Source organism: Arachis duranensis, chromosome 8, assembly GCF_000817695.3.
Source record: "Arachis duranensis cultivar V14167 chromosome 8, aradu.V14167.gnm2.J7QH, whole genome shotgun sequence".
Classification (NCBI taxonomy): Eukaryota; Viridiplantae; Streptophyta; class Magnoliopsida; order Fabales; family Fabaceae; genus Arachis; species Arachis duranensis.
The window spans coordinates 49757675-49777865 of record NC_029779.3 but is presented as its reverse complement, the minus strand read 5'-3'; the positions used below and the strand labels follow the sequence as shown (position 1 = coordinate 49777865).

The 20191-nt window shown below is 32.2% G+C and overlaps 3 protein-coding genes and 1 long non-coding RNA gene across 4 annotated transcripts; 2 read left to right on the top strand and 2 right to left on the bottom strand.

Annotated features, from left to right (window-relative positions):
- Window positions 1-946: 946 nt before the first annotated feature.
- On the top strand, window positions 947-4823 carry LOC127741303 (uncharacterized). The gene is made up of 5 exons (XR_008002255.1): window positions 947-1426; window positions 1666-1718; window positions 2470-2517; window positions 3382-3560; window positions 4312-4823. It is a non-coding gene; the product is annotated as an uncharacterized LOC127741303 (long non-coding RNA).
- A 5703-nt stretch (window positions 4824-10526) lies between these two features.
- LOC107463624 (thioredoxin-like 1-2, chloroplastic) lies at window positions 10527-11961 on the bottom strand. The gene is made up of 4 exons (XM_016082451.3): window positions 11571-11961; window positions 11310-11492; window positions 11067-11231; window positions 10527-10998 (listed from the first exon to the last, which is right to left on the bottom strand). Exons 1-4 carry the CDS (start codon window positions 11781-11783, stop codon window positions 10876-10878), a joined length of 684 nt encoding a protein of 227 aa, XP_015937937.1. The 5' UTR covers window positions 11784-11961; the 3' UTR covers window positions 10527-10875.
- A 2045-nt stretch (window positions 11962-14006) lies between these two features.
- Window positions 14007-15259, bottom strand: LOC107463633 (photosynthetic NDH subunit of subcomplex B 4, chloroplastic). Its single transcript, XM_016082463.2, has 6 exons — window positions 15056-15259; window positions 14912-14956; window positions 14660-14819; window positions 14522-14577; window positions 14366-14437; window positions 14007-14285 (listed from the first exon to the last, which is right to left on the bottom strand). Exons 1-6 carry the CDS (start codon window positions 15140-15142, stop codon window positions 14157-14159), a joined length of 549 nt encoding a protein of 182 aa, XP_015937949.1. The 5' UTR covers window positions 15143-15259; the 3' UTR covers window positions 14007-14156.
- Window positions 15260-17889: 2630 nt separating this feature from the next.
- On the top strand, window positions 17890-18884 carry LOC107463562 (2-hydroxy-palmitic acid dioxygenase mpo1). Its single transcript, XM_016082372.3, has 4 exons — window positions 17890-18303; window positions 18366-18428; window positions 18498-18569; window positions 18653-18884. The coding sequence occupies exons 1-4, from the start codon at window positions 17977-17979 to the stop codon at window positions 18767-18769; spliced, it is 579 nt and encodes a 192-aa protein (XP_015937858.1). The 5' UTR covers window positions 17890-17976; the 3' UTR covers window positions 18770-18884.
- The last annotated feature ends 1307 nt before the right edge of the window (window positions 18885-20191 follow it).

Below are 20191 nucleotides of genomic sequence, written 5' to 3'. Positions count from 1 at the left end.
TGTCGGCTGTGTGGTCGCCATTCGCCAAGGCCATGTGGTTCAGAACTGTTAGATATTTTATTAAAGTTTGTTAGTAGTCTTCACTCACTGATTTAGCTTTATTTTACTCACTATCTATAAATATATAATAGTTAACTAGCCAAATAGTAAAATGACACACTATTTAGCACTGTTAGATAGTTTCTAAGAAAGTGACAGGTGTTCCCAAACCTTTCTAGCTGAATGAAGGATGTAGCGTTGTTTTGCACAATGGTTCTTCACGCAATGGAAGGGTAATTGAGCATACCGCAATAATTTGAGCGGGATCGATGGCAAATTTTGGGCGCAATTCTTCAAAAATTTTCAAATTTCAATCCTTTTTCCTATGTCCTATCTATTTCTGGCTTTCCCTCTCCTTTACCCACAAAAATCAGAATCACTCTCTTCCTTCGATGTTCCTTCTCTTTTTCTCTCTTCTCTGATCGTCCTCCTCATTTTTATCTTCATCTCAGCATCTGGAAATTGTGTTCCAAGTCACGAGAGACGGCTGGGCATTTGCTCATCAAAATAGAGCTAGAAGCTAGCCGGAAAATCCGCAGATGAAGTCTTTCTTTGTCACCACTGGTCAGCTGTGAAAGGAGCAGAAGCTAGCCGGAAAATCCGCAAGGTTCATCGTCAGCACTGGCACTTAAGGAGATAAAAGAGCCCAATTAAAGATTTCATCAACAATGTCCACTCCTCCTCTTCCTCTTTCTCTCACCAACTGTAGCCTTATTTTTTCTTAAACTAATAGCTTTTATGGCCTCAAGGAGCGATTAATTGAAAACAGAATCCTACATCTTGCTAAAATTATGGTAATTTTTTTTAATTTTTTAAGAGTTTTGTTTTTTTTTTTTTTAACAATTTTCATGTACATGTATTCTTATTAAACTATGTATTTATGTTCTTATTAAGATTCATATTTTGCTGTTCTAGCAACAAACAAAGCACAGAACAGAGTTTGAGGAAATATGAATTTGGGGATCATTGGAATCTTGGAATCGAGGACCGTGCGAAGCCTCGGGTGTACAATGAAGAGCACGAGAACAAGGATCTTCAACAACGTGTCGCCGCAGCAAGAAACAAAAATTGAAGAACTGGCTGTCGAAAAAATGGAACGGCGATGGAATCTGCTTCACGTCACGTGCCTAAAAGTAGGAAAAGATTCTTTCTTGCTTCTTCTTCGTCCATATGCACACTGTTTCTGTTGTTATTTATCTATTCTAAAGCGGGGTTAACACTGTTGGGCTTCGGTTTTCAACATTAGAGTTCTTCTCTTTTGCTGATTGCTTCAAGTATTAATTTTTTTGGTCGCTTTTGTCTTGCTGTTTAGGTTTCACACATATACAAACGAGTTGCAGCTTAAAGTGTTGTCGTAAATGGTTCTGTAATTGGCGGGTAAAAATAGGTAAGCGAGAATTCTTGCAAAACTCAAGCGCCTCGATCATGACAATAAATTACTGATTGATTCTTTCTTTATTTCTTATAATTTTGATTTGCTTACTAGGTAAGTGGAATCTAATTTTGTTGCAACCAAAGTCCTTTGCAAATTCTGAATTGTCTGTTATCTGTCAGAATTTTTCGCAAACTTTATTGCTATTCATTTTTCAAACTAATTAATTTCCTGTGTTTTCTTAAACTATGCAGGAAAAATTGGAAGAGCTTGAGACAATAGATAATATTTCAGTCATATGCATAGAGTAAGCATTTCTTTGGTAAAAAGAAATCAGTAATTGCTGATATATGATATAAGAAGAATGTTGAAATTGATTATGAGATCTACTAATTACTGTCTCAATTAGAAGTTCACGTGGTTCTTATTCTTATTAGTTATTATGATATTGGTATGGCTTAAATTTCAGTTTGCCACAAAACGTGGAAAGTACGAGTATAATTGTACTTTTTGAAGAATGAATCCTTGGTTTTGTTGTTAAAGATTGTTCATGAAGTAAGGCTGAATTTGTTGTTTGTGGCATCACTTGGATTCTTTAAATATCGGTTTGTGACAAATTTATTAACTTCTCTTTATGTTATCCCAATTTGAAACATTTTTATATAGTTGTGGTTGTTTGGAATATTGGGTAATCACTAAAAGTTGTGCAGTATCTGTGAAAATACATGACTAAGGTAATTAGCAACTAGATTGTTTGAAAATTTACTTGGCCAACATTATGTATTGTTACTTCTGAAATGGAGCTTCAACTGATAGTAAGCTAGAGATCTTCAGGTACCAGTCTTTATTCAATGAATTGAAGCACCATATATTTTTTTAGTACATCTATTTTTTTCCTGTTTAATCAAAATGGTTGACTTAATTGTGCAAATGAAAAAATTTACTATTTCAATATTACTTAACAAAAGCATTAAACCTGACCAATTCATACTACCTGTCCTCTTTTGTTTTTCTATAAACTTAATTGCGGGTTTTTGTTTTCTGTTTCCAATTTTCAGGTGACAATGAATTCGATAAGTTTTACTTCCAAAAGAAGTACATTGAAGGTAATTTTCCATTATAAATAAATAATAAAATTGGATCTTCTAAGTTTCTCCCTCTTCTTAAAGAGGGAGATAGTATTGTCTCTCCCTTAAGAAATTATGCTTTATCTATGTTAGGGAGATGCAAAAAGATAAACATTCAATTTTAATCAATGGCTAGGATTGAAACATGACCAACAATATGAAAAGATCCAAATGCAGCAAAAAAACAAAAAATAGAAGGAAAGGAAACAATAATGTGTAATAGAGTTTTCTAAGTGTAATAGAGTTTTAAAGTGGTTATCTGATCATCTTTGACATTTGCTTGATTTTCTGCATTTTGATTATTATTCCACCCACAAATTAGGACTTAAGAGGTGCCTTTTAGCATTATTTCAATTATTACTCTAATGTTATGTTGGCATGTGTGGTTTAGATGGGAAAAAATGAGATATTGTAATGGGAAAAATCGTAAACCCATAACCATTTATAAATTTGTCAAATAAAGGTTAGTTCTTTGCTTTGGAAAATAGTGTACAAAATTGTTGTCGAAGATGTCACCTTTTGTTCGAATTTGTTCTTTGTTTTTTGATCCACATGTTCATAAATTAGAATTCTGAAATAATTTAGAGCGTAGAAAATACTATCTTTTATGAGCAGCAAGTGGAACATTGACTGTGCAACTTGAACTATTTGTAGTTGCCAAGTTGAATAGAGATATAGCTTCTTTGATTACTTGCTTTTTATTGTTACTTTTAGTGCTAAGGCTTCACATGGATTAAGGGCTATATTAGCTGTTTGCTTACTCATTTACTCCCTAGAGTGTTGTGCAAGTATATTGGTTCATTATTTTTTATTTGTGATTGATGGGTTGTTTTTGTGATGCAGATGGAGCATGAAAAAGGTGATTTTGATGTCAACGATTATGGTGAGGAGGATGAGGAGAATCAAGGAGAAGAGGGAAAAAATCGAGATGAGGGAACAGTTGAGGAAGACCAAAGTGGATGGAATAATGATGAGATGGAATAACTTGAGAAAGTGTATAAGGATCTTCATCACCAGGGATGGTAAGAATTATTAACCTTTTATTCTTAAACTTCAAATTAGTTTTGGATTTTTAAGTGAGGAGTTACTAAACTTTTTAATACAAATTTTCAGGTATCATATTATCTGTAGGTAATTTTCTAAATGGATTTACTACAATCAAACTTTTGCCTCTAACTGAATTTCACAACTTCTAAGATTAACATGATCTTGGGTCTTCTCGAAATTTGTTATATGATCGTGCAATTCCTTTATCGTTATAATTATTGTTATATGATCATACAATTCCTTGCAACAATAGATACTCATTATGAAAAAAGAAAAAAAAGAAGCATAAACAAGCTATGCCGTTACAACAATAGCTATTTGGTTATTGAATAAAGTAGGAAAGTAAAGGTAAGGACATCACAGACCACTTACAAAATAGAAAAACATACTTCAATAATATATAGCTTTGCTTTCATCTTTTAAATGAATCAGCTTTGATTATCTTGGTCTTATATATTACTAATTCTTGCTGCATTATTCATATTGTCTGAGTAAAAAAAATTATAATTAATTAGCAGGTTCAAGTGTTCAACTTGGCATCATATTATTATTAGAATTTTTCTAGACTGAACCTGATCTAATATGATATAGTGGATAGCGTTGTTTTAATTCTACTTATTTTGTTTGGATTAACAATTTTTAATTATGTTTATAATAGCATTGCTATAATTTGAAAATTCAATAGATATATAACTAATTTGGTATTTCATTATGATAACATAACAGTGATAGGTGGTAGTAGTATGCAGTGAGAGTGGTTCCCACTTTTCGGCAACCAGTTGGGTTGAGATTGTAGCTGAAGATTTGAAGTTTATCATGAAAGTCAGACTAGATTGGAAAGGAGATTTTGGAAGTCCAGAGAAGCAGGGGTGAGCCAGAGATGGGGAAAACATGATGGGGAAGAACAAGGATCTTCAAGAACGTGCCATCGCATCAACAAACAGAGATTGAAGAAGTGGCTTCAGAAATAGTGGAACGGCAATAAAATCACGTCACACGCCTGAAAGCAGGAAAAGATTCTTTTTTTTTCTTCTTCTTCCTCCAAATGCATACTGTTAGTTATTTATTTTAAAGTGGGGCCAACACTATGGGCTTCAGGTTTGAACATTAGTGTTCTTTTCTTTTGTTGGTTGCTTTAAGTATTCATTTTTTTTGTTGTTATTTGTTTTGTTGTTTAGAGTTTCAGACATATACAAACGAGTTGCAGCTAAAAGTGCTGTCGTAAATGGTTCTGTAATTTGCAGGTGAGTTATTATCACGGCATGGCAATTTTTTTATCTATCTATTAATATATAATGGTTAACTAGCCAAACACTAACACCACACACTATTTAGCACTGTTAGATGGTTTTTGAGAGAGTGAGAGGTGTCTCCCAAACTTTTCTTTCTTTTGTGTTTCTCTCCTCGGCAAAAAGCCAAAACCTTCTTACCTGGTGGAAGGTTATCAGAGAAGATCTTTGTCCAATGGGTTGAAGAGAGTTAATCTGGCAGCAATTTCAAAAACCACCATTTAGGGGAAGAAAATGAAAATGTTAGCTTTTGATTGGATGATTAGGATAAACAATGGATTGAGAACTCATTGTCCCTCAGGTAATGAAGTAGCACTCTTTTCCTTTCAAATCAGGATTTGAACACCAAATTTTGAGCGCAATTTTTTCATTTGAAATTAGAGTTTAAAATGACATTCTCAAGTGCCTCTACCACACCGAAGATGCCCCTCAAGGTCTTTTCGCCCACAATTTTCGTTTAATTTTTGTTTTAATTTAGATTTTGAGGGATTTATTATTAGCATTATCAATATTTTTTTGTGGGTTCAGATATGATGGAGATGAAGGTAGAAGTCGTGGCGATGCTAAAGTCGCTGCACCGCTGGCAGCATTCCTTCATAACCCGTTGGCTGTGCAGGAGTTGAGGGCTAACAAGAATGAATTGCGAGTAGAAAAGTTGAAGGACAAAGAGGAAGTAGAGGACTTAACTCAGGAAATAGCTGAGCTGTGGTATCGAACTCTCATCCCTAGACCTCAAGCTTCATCTCTCCAACTCAAGTAATCAGTACACTCCTATTTTATCGATACCCCATCCTTCATTTCTCTCTATTTTCTATAAATTTGGTTCCAATTTTGCTTTTTATGATGTTGGGTACCCTCAAAGTTGGCAACTTTTTTACCTTTTTGCATTTTGCTCATTAACTATCTATGACAAGCAATCCCTTATGAGTGTGTGATCATTCATCCTTCACTAAATTCATTAAAAAAGATGAAGTTTGTGTTACTGCTGAAACCTGAGAGGTTATTTTGTCGGAGAAGTATTTTTATTGTGGTGGTGTTGTGTATTCATTGTGTCACCTTTGCTTACCAATTTAATGATACTTGCTTGCTTTATGATCAGTTGGCAGGAATGGATCTTTGGTTTAGAGATGGAAGTGGTTGAGGCCTAATGGAGGGCATGCAGGACTAACATAAGCAATGAAGACATGAAATATTTAAACAAAATAAGGTATACTCAAAACAAAACTACATTTTATTTTTTAACAAATATTTTTTCAAAACACCTTCCCTTTTGGGTGTTAATCATAGGCCAAAATGGATTGAGTTCTACTAATGTTTGGAGCAAAATTTATGTAAAATTGATGATTATGTCCAAGAACTAATAAGATTGCTACCTTTTAAATTAATGATTATGCTATCATAATTTTTTTCTCAGCTAATAATTAAAATTAAGAGGTGTTTTCTTTTTGCCCCCAAATTTTTAAAGAGGGAGAGAAGTATGATATAGAGGGTGTGAATTTGGATGGCAAATATAAAGATTGGCAAAACAAATTGCATTCTGATTCAGTACATTCTTAGGTCGGTCTGTTGGGATAACCTTTGATATTTTTCCTTGCACTTTTTTGCTTTGCCTCTTTACTCTTTGGTGAATCATTTGAAAGTTTGTGTATTTGAATGAGTTATAGGAGAAGCTAATATTTTTGTTTAATTCTATCATTTGTTTTGAAAGAAAGGAATTTTACTGTTGAGCAATCTGCAAGGATGATTGATGCATACTGTATGCTTAGCAAGTCTTTGTCTAGAGCGATTTACATGGTAAGCGTTGTCACTTGTGAAGATTCCAAAATTCTTAATGGTTTATTACTTTTGTAGAAGTTTTTGTAGAATCTGAAGCTCTTGAAGGTTCAATGATTGGAGTGGTATAGTAGTAGATTGGAGTGGTAAAATTAAAAATTAAGAGGGTCTTTATTATTATTTTCTAGGAGTGAATGTGGATCAAATTGGATCGGATATAGCCAAAATCTCGATTCGATCTGCACTAAAATTATCGGATTGAATCGGATCTAATATCCACATTTTTTAGCTTGAATCTGACCGATTTGTACATTTACAGATCGAATCAGATATCGATATATCCGCAAAACATAAAAATACTTTTTAAAATCTTATTTTATTTTAAAAAATCAATAAAATCTCTTTTTTTACTCTTTTAAACATGTTTACTTTTAAAATAATATTAAGCATATTTTTTTAAATAATAAAAATAAAATAATGTGACATATATGATAACTATTAGTTAAAATAAAATATAAAAATAATATTTACTTATTTATTTATTTATTTGTTTTTGCAGATAAGCGAATATGCGGATACCTACATGAAATCTGCAATCCGATTCTATTAGTATGCGGATCTGATCCAATAGCCTCGCGGATCAGATCCATATCCGCAATTTTCAGATCGGATTTGGATAAATACCACAGATATGCAGATTGAATCCGATCCATGAATATCCCTACAGTATTTTTTATGAAAATAAAAAATAATATAAAAGCACAAACAAATATAAAGATATTTCATCAGATTTTTAGACCATTATACTATACATTCTATTATTTTAATTTTAAGATTTTATTTATCAATATTTTTACAATTTAAACTTTGGAGTATTTATTTGTGATTTTAGGCTTTTAGTATAAATCATGATCACTTTTTGCAAATAATATCTATTTTAATAGTTTGCTTATTTTGTAAAGTATAATATTACCCTTAAAGCTAAGTTGAAGAGAATGTTAATTATTTAAAAAGTTTAGTTGATATATTTGAAGATCTAACATTTTATATTGATGATAGTTATATTATTGTATTGTCTCTAAAATTTATATAAAATTAATGCTTATATATTCAATAATTACTATATTAAAAAAATTTATAAATGCTACAAATTTTAAAAAGTTATCTTTGAAAAGTATCTCTACCTTTTAAAAGTCACAAGTATAAGCACGGGAACTTTTGATTTATCAAACGCAAAACGAGATTCTTATACTTTTGAAAAACAGAAGCATCTCTTCGAAAAATTTTATCAAACTAAGCCTAAGTCCGTTCAAAATGATATCTCCAAAAATTTCACAAATACAAAATCAAGTTAGTAAAATAAGTATTATGTTACATTATCATATGTTCAAATTCTTTATGTGATAACAAATGGATCTAGACAAGAGATTGTTAATGCATCAACTGATTCCTTTTATCTATGGTATGAATATAAGTTACTAACTTTAATTCAGAATATGAGATTAAGGTCTTCAATAGAAGATGAAAGCGCGATAGAACAAAAAAAATGTATATAATGGATATTTGATTTGAAAAATAGAAAGTTTGCACATTTAAAAAATGAATACAATGTAGTACTTATACTATCTGACCTCTCAATTACAAATTTTGATGACTCAATTCATATAATTGTTGAATTAAGCATGTTTAATCAATACACGATTTAGAATTATTAGTTACATCATTGTGATCATATTTCTAAATTCAATAAATATATACAAAAAACATATTATTATCTAATTTCTATATACTCTTTTTATATTTTTGTTATTAATTTTACAAACTCAATCACCCACCCGCGCGTATGCGCGGGTCTCTTGCTAGTATATCTGTAATCAGTGACTAGTGAGACTACTACTCTTGTATTCTAGTATTCAACTTTACAAATTGCTTAAGCCACAAGTTTCTTTCTTTTTCTCTGTTTTTCTTTCATTCTGTTCTTCAGTCCTTGCCCTCCATTGCTTCTGTTTACTATATTGAATCTTGCTAAAGCTAGAATCTCTTTTGGCAAAGGCGGAGGAAACTTGAATATAGATCAAGGCAGCAGATGCTAAGGTCGAGCAGGAGAAAGGAGGAGAGTCGTGGTAAGAGGAAAAGAGGATGTGGATAGAAAGAGCAAAGCGTTAAGTAGTAGTGAAAGAGAGAGAGAGAGAGGAGGAATAGAGGGTACAGAAGAGGAAGAAAAATGATGGAAATGAAACTATGAATTATTATTTTCATAGGATAAATTCGTTCAAAAATGAACAAAAAATTTGATAAAAGAAAACAATACTTAACTATACAAATGTCTACTAATTAAGCTACCTAAGCTATAATCAAATGAAGTAAAAAATGTAAAATGAAACAACTTTCATAACTGTTTAATAAAAAAAGTACAGGTAACTAACTCTATATGCAGCCAAGTGGTTAACTTAATAGTTTTAAAAAATCTGATTGTAAAATTTTAAAAAATTAGGCCTGTGCTAAAAAAACACGTGCGCTACTACTCCAACCAAGATCGCTGTGACATCACGCTCTCTCTCCGGGTCGCCGTGCCGTCTTAATTCGTCTCCTGTCACTACGTTACTGAACTCCCCTTCAGCTTCACAGGAGGCAAGATTTCGAAATTCATCCTCGGTTGATGACTTACTTATAGTGGTTTGCTTTCTACAATGCCATAAAATTAAGTTAGTACCAAACAATACACACAATTCTAAGACAGATTTTCTATTTTGTCCAATCCAAATCTACAAACCTATAAAATCTAAAATCTGTACATTTATTAAAAACAATACCATAATATTTAATTTCTTATAAATATCTTATAACTCTTTTGACAGGCTTTTCAATAAAAAGTTAATGGATGATGCATAAATTAACTCAATTTACATATAGAAAAAGATAAAGTCTGGTCATGTAACAGTAATATATTGAAGGACCCATTAACTAATCTATACAAAGAAAAATCCTCAAACTGTTCGGACCCAAATGACATCAATTGTAAGAAAGAAATCATGGGCGTTGGCATAGGCAGCTGAATTCATGTCAACTTTTGATAATAGATTTTCAATATATCGAATCTGTGATAGGTGAACTTGCCCCTCTTTGTTTTGATGAACGTCTATTCTTAAGAAAAACATGGAGTATACAAAGATTCTTTAAAGTAAACATGTATTTAATTTCTTTATCATTAAATTAATTTTTGTAACATCATTCTCTGTAATTATTGCATCATCCACATAATATAACATATAAATAACATATGTAGGGTCTTGTTTCATAAATAGAAAAATGTCAGATTTGGTGTTCTCAAAACCAAAAAATAAAAATAAAATAAAGGGTAGAACATAATTTTAGAAGCCTGCTTGAGGCCATAACAACTTTTGTTCAGTTTGTTGAACAAAGCTCTCAAGTTGTATCATGTAAATGTCTTTTGTTATAAGTTGTATCAGCTAGGAGTGGGAAGTGAGTCAGCGCTTAGTAGATATTGCGGCTAACTGAAACCGCGTGCAGTGCTTCCAAATTCCAATGGGCTAGCGGCAGCACATGTCCATGTCCATATTAGGTTTTACTCATTTTCATGGGCCCCACGCTGAGTAGGATTCTTTACTATCCAATTCAATGCCACGGGAGACGCAACATTGTGGGGCCTCCTCTATCCCTTTCCTTTCATTTTTATTTTAATGGTGATAAGATTCCAAAATTTTCATACCTTCAAGTAAAATTGGTCATGTGAAAACTTCTTTTCATGGATCTGTCACTCTTTGTATCATTAATATTATCATGTGTTTCGATATTATTAAATCAGGCAGGACAACTAGAACTAGGTACTAGGTATAGATACACCTTTTAATATTAATATTAAAATAAAAGGAAAAATAATGCCAAAATTTATATATTATGCTTATGTACATATGGATCACATAATTGACAGAAACTAATTAAACTAAAAATGTAGCTAAACGGAATAAGAGCTCAAGATTATCTTCAATATCATTGTTATTAATTGACAGAAGTGAGATCCACTCCGATCCCTGTTGCCTTTTTGTCCTCTAAACTGAACTCGAGGAATAAAAAAGAATTGCTATCGCCTAAAAGAGGGAGCTCAATTTTAACTAAAAAATTACAAGCCTCCCATCCAAACCCTTCCCTTCCCTTCCCTTCATTTTATAATTATTGATGCAAAACCCGGCTTGGTGCTATGGCTAAACTAAAACCAAATCTGAGAACTTGAGACCAAATTGGTCAGCTCTAACTCATCTAAACCCTTAGGTGGCCTTAGACTACATCTTTCATTCCCATGCTTTGACAACGCACGCTTAAACTTGTTGATCTGCACACAGTTATATTATTAGGACTCATAACAACAAATTAATTAATTAGGACTTGAAATAATCTTACAGTTGCATTGGTGCAGCTGAATCCACAAAGTTGACCCTCTGCACCTCTGTAGAACCTAAAGAATGGCAAGACATGAATTTGCAGAGCCTGGCACATGGTTTTCAGCTTGTCGTAATTTACTTTCAGGAATATTGCATTCGGGTGCATTTCAGCAATTTGACAGATCTGAATCCAATCACATAACACAATCTTCAATTCAAGACCCAATTAAAATTGATTGTTCACAGATATGGAGATATATACCTTGGGATGAAGGGCTCTGCAGCCACCACAAGCAGGTGAATAGAAGTCAACAACAACCAAAGCATCACCCGCGCTGAGCAGAGAATTGAGAAGCTCTTGTGCTGAATGGATCTCAATCATGTTGGGCTTCAGGTTCTTCTTCCACCACTGCATCGATCTGCTAATGCATATACTTGCTTCTGCCTGAAACACATTGCATTGCATTGCATTGTTACTCAGGAATAAATATATAATCCCACAAAAAGAAAGCAATATACGTACATGAATTGAGGTTTTGGAACTGCATAAACCCGTTTCATCTTGGAGTTTTGTTGTGTTAATGATGATGGGTTGCCCCATGAATTTAGCGCTCAACGCCCTTGATCTTGCTTTACCAGCTAGTCTCATTGAAGATGGACAAGGCTTGCCTTTTGAGTAAACCATGTTCTCAGGAACACAGACAACAACACTCTTCAAGTTCAAGGAGGAAGCCATTAAGGAGCAAGTATTAAGGAGCAAATATTCCTGTTTTATATGAAACCAAAAAGGCAAAAGGCGAGAAAAGCAACACCAGCACCCTTGTGTTGCTATTCAATGGATAATAAAAAGTGCAGAGCAGCGCTTTAATCAGATAAAAAAAAACAGTGTTCTCTTCCTGTGAATGAGAGAGAGTGAGAGACGAAAAGAGAGTTAGTTCAAATAAGTGAATAACAAACACAGTGGATATAATTTAATTCAATATTTCTGTTGTTGATACGCTGTCTTTTTCTTTTAAAAAGCGAAACGAGTCAATCAGTCAATAAATAACCTTTATCCGTTTGAGAAAATTTACTACTAAAAAGAAAAGAAGAGGATGGTTATCCAAATCCACGTCAACTGGAATTGGATTGCTTCTTGTTGAGTCACATGTGTGGCTCTCTATATGTCCTCTTAATAATAATGCTATGCAAAACGGATAATTATTTTAACTTCATTGCCATCTTCAGCCTTTCAATTCACCTACTAAAACTAAAACTTTTTATTACACTTTCTATTCTTCTAGCTCAACTTTTACAACGGATAATTCATACAGCCAATAACTAATTTTAACCACTCACAACTCACCCAATAACTAATAAAATCTAGTTAAAATGATTACGGATTTGTACAGTTACATTTAAGATTTAATGTCTCTTATAATTATCTCCAGTCCATTTAAAATAAAAAAAATTATAGTATCCATAAAAATTCTCAATATATTCAAATAAAATCAAAACCGAACTAAGATAAAATTGAAAGTTTCGTATTTCATCTCCTCCTATATTCTTCTTTTTTTACTAAGTAAAATTTTTATCTGTTCAATTATATTTTTAAAGTAAACTAATAAATATTAGCTCTTACTAATATCAAAAAATATTTATTGCTGAAACATCAATGTATTATATCTTGGATAATGCAAAAATATTGCAGGACTGCAGGAGACATATGCATTCATGTGTTATAGGCAAGTGCATATATGTCAAATATTTCAATGAGAATACAATTGCAAAGATTTTTATGCGCTACAGAATGATATAAAATATTTGTAAGCACCTCAAAATCTCAAATTTATGAAAAGAACAAAAATTACACTGGCCAATACCTTAAGAAATGTATTCAGTATTCTTGAAATTATGGTCGAATTTATTCTGCAATAATTATTGTCAAATTTTACGTCCGAATATGCCAAGATTTTTGTCAATAATAACGGTTGAATTGTGACTAAATTTTCACATTGATTCTTAAGATTTAGGATTTTTATTTTTTTAGTCCCACAAATTCAAAATTTATTATACTTATTTTTTAGATTTAGTTCTAAGTACCGTATTAATTATTGGACTCTTTTCAGCGTTAAGTCAATAAACAGAATGTTGAGCTAATTTTGACTTACAATGTTAGACACATAATTAAATAGTATCTTTTTGTTTTAGCTCTTATATAAGGCAAGAATGAAATTGTTTTAAAGAATGAAGGAAAATATAATGATTTGTAAATCATTTAAACACTTTTTCCTTTTTTTTTGTTTTTGCTTTGTTTAAGTGCCAAAATAAAAAGCATAGCAAGTCTAAGCAAATTCAATACTTAGTTTGTTGATTTAATATTAAAAAGAGTCTAAAGACTAATATAGTGTTTACAACAAAAATCAATATAGGTAATTTTAAATTTGAAAAACTAAAATAGTAAAAGTTGTGAATATAAAAGACTAGTTTGTGGATTTAGTAGTCGAATTGTCTATTTTAATGCTAAAATAAAGCACAAAACTTATTTAATTGGCGTGAAATGTTATCGTTGAACGGTAAATCAACTAAATAAAATACACCGTTTTCCTTAAAGAGATGCATATTATCTTTCAAATTTGTGACCCTCTCCCCATCCTCTCTCTTCTCTCCCCTTCCAGCCAGGAGCCTCACTGACGGCCAACACGGTCCTTGCCGCCGCCGTTGTGAAGCTTTATCGCCGCTAAATGCCCACCCATGAATCAGGGGTGGAGTTAGAATTTTTTGTTAAAAAGGGCCAACATAAAAAACATAACTGGATAAGAGGCCAAAAAATAAAATTAAAGAGAACTTTACATATAAAATGATCAATTTGGGAGGCGCCATTTCTCCCTTTAGGCTGCACTAGGCTCCGCCACTGAGCCACCGCGCGAGTGTGAGATTATTTTCCATTCAGTTTACAAGGGGCAGGGGCAGAGGCAGAGAATACAAAGTGATGATTGATATTGAGATGCATACAGCACATACACGATATGATTATGCAATTTGCAATATTCTTGAATAATTGGAAATTTAGGGAGAAGGCACATGCACTGTTGATCATGATATTATACACTATATATATACATATTCATCACTTGACTAGTTCCTCCTTCTTGCCTGCTTCTTCAAGCTCTTTCAACCCTCCAACCTTCTCTTCTATCTCTTCTATCAACTCCTCACGCCACAACGCTTCTCTCGCTTCTGCTTCCATAATCTCTTGCTGCATGCATTCATATTCGTATAATGATGTAATGTAATATCCATCACTCACTGCAGCTATTAAATTAAATTAAAGCTTACCTTCTCATAAATCCAGTTTCCAGTACCATCTCCTCCATCTCCCCTGTACGTCTCCGAGTCGTAATATGGGTCCTAAACACCACAATTAATTCATTTAGTTTGTTTCAATGCTGCATATATCACAATTCACAACTTTGTTGAATGAAATTAGTTAACCTTCATGGAACCAAAGAATAAGCATCCCCAAACGGTGAACATTATGTACCAAGAGTCTGCATGCATGCCACAACACAGGAAATTAATTCAAATTCAAAGAGCTCAAACCTGATACGATATAATATGAGACAGACTTACAAACATTCTTGATGGCGTCATCACTGAGATGCACAATGGATTTAGTGGTTAACATGTCTCTCTGCCCTTCCATTGTCTCCACTAGAACTGCCATCAATGGCCAATCCCCCAAACCATTCACTTTATGCAAACAACCTCTTTTCCTCTTACTCTCTTCAACCTTACCTTGCATATATATATATATATATAGTATAATCTTACGTTTCAACTGAAACTGCTTTAATTTTAAAGAAACTACTACAACTTAATTACCTGCCCTGATCGCCTGAAAAGGGTAGAGCTTGAATGCTGCTTAGGCTGCAAATTCAAAACAAACGCACCTTTACTGTCGAACTAAACTAGAAATACATCAAGCTTGCATTTATATTATTCAATTGTTTCCGATTTTTATTATACCAATCTTGAGGAGGGGTTGGCTTCAAATCTCCTTGTTTGTAGACATGATTTGAAAACGGTAGTGAAACCAATGATAGCTTCAGCCATGGTGTGAAGTGCAGAGCACAAAACAAAAAGAAAAAGAAGAAGGTACTGCGTACTGGTATGGTACTTACACAAGTGAGGATAGAGTGGATAAGAGTCAAGTGAAGAACCACCCTACAAAAAGATGCATTAGTTTATAGTTTTTTGACCTTTTGAGTTGGTACCACTAACTAATGGACAAAAAGATGCAACAGTTTATAGTTTTTGTTGAAATGCGAGAAAATGAAAAAGAAAATGTTATATACACACCATCTTTACACTTTTTAATTTAAATATAAAAGGGGTAGGAGGCAGGTATGAAGTGTATGAGTGTTTTATGTAGAGCAAATCAGACTTTTTAACTGTTTGATTTGTGTTTTAGATAATTAAAAAAAATTAATATTAAAATCGGACTATTCGATTTTTGTTTTCAAAATAAAAATAAAATTTAAAAGTACAAATCGAATTTTTCAAATTTTTTTTCCACATAAATTGAATCGTCTGATTTATGTTCTTAATTTTTTTAATAAAAAAATCAGACAGTTAGTTTCTTTCACTTTATAATTCAAAAAAAATTGTTCTTAAATTCATGTTTAATACCACCCACTACCATAATTATGTAAAATACACATAGAATTTACATATAAAACAAATGAGCCCCATCTTTATATATTGATAAAAAGTCAAAAAGAAAAAGTTGTCTTTAATCTTTATGTTATAAAAATACAAAATTATATAAAAGGAAAAGAATAATAAAATTATCAAAAGGAGCTATAACTCACGAGTTTGTTTGGATTTCGTACAAATAGACGAGTCAGGCCAGTAAAAAAAGGTGAATTTAGTTAGGCTCGTGTAGTTTATTTTTTGGGAGTATATAAAGACTTTTTTGGTATATAAACATTTTTTTTATAGAGGCCACTCAGATAGATAAAGACGTCTGAAACGTCTTTTTTTAAAGATGTTCTCATATTATGTTTTAATTAATTTTTGTATAATTTATTCGGTGTTCTTCATCACATATTATTAAATTTCTCAAAACATTTTCTTTCCAAAAACAATAAAAAATATTTAATTTGAACTAAAACAAAAAAAGTAATAAATTAACTATTAGATTTTTTTAAAAGATTATTTACATAAAAAAATATATCACATAGATTAAGATTCACTAATTTAATTTTTTTTAATATAAGCATTAGAAATAAATAAAATTTTTATAACTAAATGTAGTGTAACAAAATATATAAAATATTAATTAGTTTTTAAAAAATTTTAAAAAAATAGTTTCTTTCATTTTAGTAAAATAACTATTTATTAAAATAGACAAATTAATTATTTTCTTCTCATATACAATTTTTTTAAGACATAAAAATAATTAATTAGGACATTAGTTAAGATAATTAAAGTCACTATTTCAATAAATTTTTAATTTAAAGAAAAATCCTAGTTAATTTTGGTATAGAAATTTTGAATTTGAAAACATTAATAAAAATTATGTTGAATTTTGATTTATTTGATTCTTATTTAAATTAATCACTACATAAGTTAAATTTATGTTTTGAAGTTATATTCGAGCTTTAATCTAATTTTTAAAGTTTCAATTTACTTAGTTTGATTTTTTAACTTAGGTATCATCCGTAACTTGTATTAGGGTTTTAAGTGTTTAGTTGAAAAAAATAAGGTAAAAAATTTTTCAATTGTTACATCAAATAGTTGCGAGAATGTATAATGTAGCAGTCGTTAGTCCATCTCAACATGTCATTAACGATTTTATGAGACAGTGACAAAAATAAGATTAAGAACCAATGTGAGTCATAACTATTAAATTGGAAGACTAAATTGAGTAAATCGAAATTTTTGAAATTAGATTGAAACATAGTTGTTAGAACTGAACCAGTGATCGAACTAGTCAAGCTATTGGTTCACTGGTTTATTGGTTCAACTGATAAATCGCTGGTTGAACCGATAAAATCGGTCTCACATAAATATTAAATATAAAATAGTTAAAAACTTAAAATTAAAATTTGAAATACATATCTTCATTATTCTCTAATGTAATGGAGGAAACAAAATTCTTTTCAATAATTTATTTAACGTTTAGTAGAATAAAAATAAATTTTATTAGAATAAATTTTAGTACGAATTTAATATTTTTATTCATCATAAAAAAAAAATAATTAATTATTAAAATAATTAAACTTTTCACAACAAAAATAATAAAAAAATTATTTTGATGAATGTGATATATTTTTTTATGTAAATAATCTTTTAAAAAAATTTAATAGTTAATTTATTACCTTTTTTGTTTTAGTCCAAATTAAATATTTTTTATTATTTTTGGAAAGAAAATTTTTTAAAGAATTTAATAATATGTGATGAGGAACACTAAATAAAGTATACAGAAATTAATTAAAACATAACATGAAAATATCTTTAAAAAAAGACGTTTTAGACATCTTTATCTGAATGACTTTTTTTTTTTATATGAACTTTGTACGAATATCAAGTAAAAAAAATGTTAAAATTTTGTAATAGTATTTTTTAAGAAAAGAAAGAAACGAAATAATATAACAAAATGTCATTCACATTTTATAATAAAAATATTTTTTAATGATAAAACAGTTTACACCTAATAATTGAATATAAAAAAATGTTGAAACATATGAACTTATTTAATTCATTAGCTGGAATCGAATAGGATTAATATTAACTTTTTTTTTTTGGAGGGGGCGGATTAATACCGTATGTGTGTTTTGGGAATAGTTATCTACTATGCTACTTATCTGGAACCCGGCCCGGTGAGTAAGTTGACATAGAGCTATAAAGAATATTGGGCGGAGTTGGAAGAGTCGCAAGTGGCGATGGCAATGATAGATCTGGAGAAACACTTCGCCTTCTATGGAGCATACCACAGCAACCCCGTTAACATCTTCATTCACATGCTCTTCGTCTGGCCCATCCTATTCACCGCTCAATTACTTTTCTATTTCACACCAACCCTCTTCTCCTTCTCCTTCTTCCCTCCCCCTCTCCTCCTCAACTACGGCTTCCTCTTCACCGCCATCTACGCCCTCTTCTACGCCTCCCTCGACCTCAAAGCTGGCTCTCTCGCCGCCCTCCTCACTTTCCTCTGCTGGCTCGCTTCCTCTTTCCTCGCCAACCACCTCGGATTCTCCCTCGCCTGGAAGGTACACTTCTTCTTATTATTATTATTATCTTGTCAACGCTAATTGATTCAGTCTATTTTCAGATTGTGTTGGCTTCTCAGATATTCTGTTGGACTGGACAGTTTATTGGTCACGGCGTCTTTGAGGTAAATCATTTCATTACTAATCACCACTTTGATGCATCTCACTCATCTTATTCTATCTTCCTCTGTTAGAAACGTGCTCCAGCCCTCTTCGATAATCTTGTTCAAGCTTTCCTAATGGCCCCATTCTTTGTCCTCTTTGAGGTAATTAATACCTTCACATATTCATTCATTATATATATAATAGTCTGCTTGACAATTCAAACAAGGTCAAGGGTCTTTTTCAGGCTCTCCAATTATCTGTCGGATATGAACCATACCCAGGGTTCCAAGCAAAGGTGAAGGCAAGGATTGAAGCCGAACGCAAGCAATGGCAAGACAAGAAACAAAAGAAACTTTCTTAGCTTCAATATCTGTGTGTGTTTATGGTTGTTGTACATCATATTCCCTCTGCAAATAATGGATTTGTATTATACAGACAAATTACTACACATGAATCTATCTATTTTACTCCTCAAAGGCCATGTTAATCAATCATAATGAAACTGTTAAATGTGTTTCAATCACACGCTTCACGGTGAAGATTTGCGTCAGAGACTCGTAGGTAGTACTAATATTTGTTGTTTAGTGGTAGATCGTGGCTTCCAGGACTTGACATTTGAAATAAAAAGTACCGATAAAAACAATTTAATAACTAATGAATGACTTACATATTAGTATATTACTAATATTTCTTTTATGGTGGAAACTCAAACTTGAAGTGAAGTTGATAATTTAGAGCTGTTACGTGATTTGACTAAATTTTCATCTAATGGTTCTTAACTATTATCAACTTCATGTAAAGTTTTGAGTTTTCACTTCTTTTATAGATACAATATCTTTTAGATGTTACTAAATGTGGTTTAACTTGTTTTTCTAATAAATTTTCTAGGCCATCCAATTGAAAGGGATGCTAACCATGCTCTGATTATGTTTGGTGGGTTAACAACCCGTGTGCCCCCTTATCACATGCGACTAGGGGTGTACATGGTTCAGTTTTTCTATAAACTGAACTGAAACTGCACTAAACCATTTTAAATGGTTTAAAAACTGAATCAAACTGCTTTGTCACATATGAAACTGGTTCTAAACCAGTTTATAATACAGTGCACCAGTTTAAACCAGTTCATAAAAATAAAACTGGTTTTAATTAAAGAAACCAGTTTAAACTGGTTTATAGGTTAAAACTAGTTTTCACACTCTCCCTCTTTCTTTCCCCCTCTCTCTCCCCTCTCTCTCCCCACTCTCTCTCTCTCCCCCCTCACTCTCTCTCTCCCTCCCTCCCCTTCTCTCTCCCTCTCTCTATCTCTCTCTATTCCTCTCTCTCTCTCTCTCCTTTTTCTCTTTTGCTCTCTCTCTCTCTCTCTTCTTCCCTCACTCTCTCCTTCTCCCCTCTCTCTCCTTTCTCTCTTTTTTCTCTCTCTTCTCCTCTCCATCTCTCTCCTTTCTCTCTTTCTTTCTCTATCTTCTTCTCTCCCTTTCTCCCCCTCCTTTCTCTCTCTTCCTCCTCTCTATTTTCCTTTTCCCTCTCTCTCCCCTTCCCCTCTTTCTCCCCTCCCCTCTCTTTGTCTTCCTCTCTCTCTCCCTCTCTCTTTCGCTCTCCCTTTTCTCCCTCTCTATCCATTTCTCTCATTCTTTCTCTCTCCCCTATCCCTCTTCCTCTCTCTCTCCTTTCCTCTCCCCCTCTCTCTCTTCCCCCTCTCTCTCTCTTCTCCAAAATTAATTTTACATACTCTTTCTTTCTCTTTCTCTTTCTCTCTCTCTCTCTCTCTCTCTCTTTCTCTCTT

What these genes read in the sequence shown, in the direction of transcription:
- LOC107463633 (XM_016082463.2), bottom strand. Translation starts at nt 15,142, where the DNA reads ATGGCTGAAGCTATCATTGGTTTCACTACCGTTTTCAAATCATGTCTA. An exon ending in TTTTCAGGCGATCAGGGCAG is followed by an intron (nt 14,820 to 14,911) that starts GTAATTAAGTTG and finishes ATGCAAGGTAAG; the next exon opens with GTTGAAGAGAGTAAGAGGAA. An exon ending in TATTCTTTGGTTCCATGAAG is followed by an intron (nt 14,438 to 14,521) that starts GTTAACTAATTT and finishes TGTGGTGTTTAG; the next exon opens with GACCCATATTACGACTCGGA.
- LOC107463624 (XM_016082451.3), bottom strand. Translation starts at nt 11,783, where the DNA reads ATGGCTTCCTCCTTGAACTTGAAGAGTGTTGTTGTCTGTGTTCCTGAG. An exon ending in GCAGAGCCCTTCATCCCAAG is followed by an intron (nt 11,232 to 11,309) that starts GTATATATCTCC and finishes GATTGGATTCAG; the next exon opens with ATCTGTCAAATTGCTGAAAT. An exon ending in TCAGCTGCACCAATGCAACT is followed by an intron (nt 10,999 to 11,066) that starts GTAAGATTATTT and finishes AACTGTGTGCAG; the next exon opens with ATCAACAAGTTTAAGCGTGC.
- LOC107463562 (XM_016082372.3), top strand. Translation starts at nt 17,977, where the DNA reads ATGGCAATGATAGATCTGGAGAAACACTTCGCCTTCTATGGAGCATAC. An exon ending in TTGGTCACGGCGTCTTTGAG is followed by an intron (nt 18,429 to 18,497) that starts GTAAATCATTTC and finishes TTCCTCTGTTAG; the next exon opens with AAACGTGCTCCAGCCCTCTT. An exon ending in CATTCTTTGTCCTCTTTGAG is followed by an intron (nt 18,570 to 18,652) that starts GTAATTAATACC and finishes GGTCTTTTTCAG; the next exon opens with GCTCTCCAATTATCTGTCGG.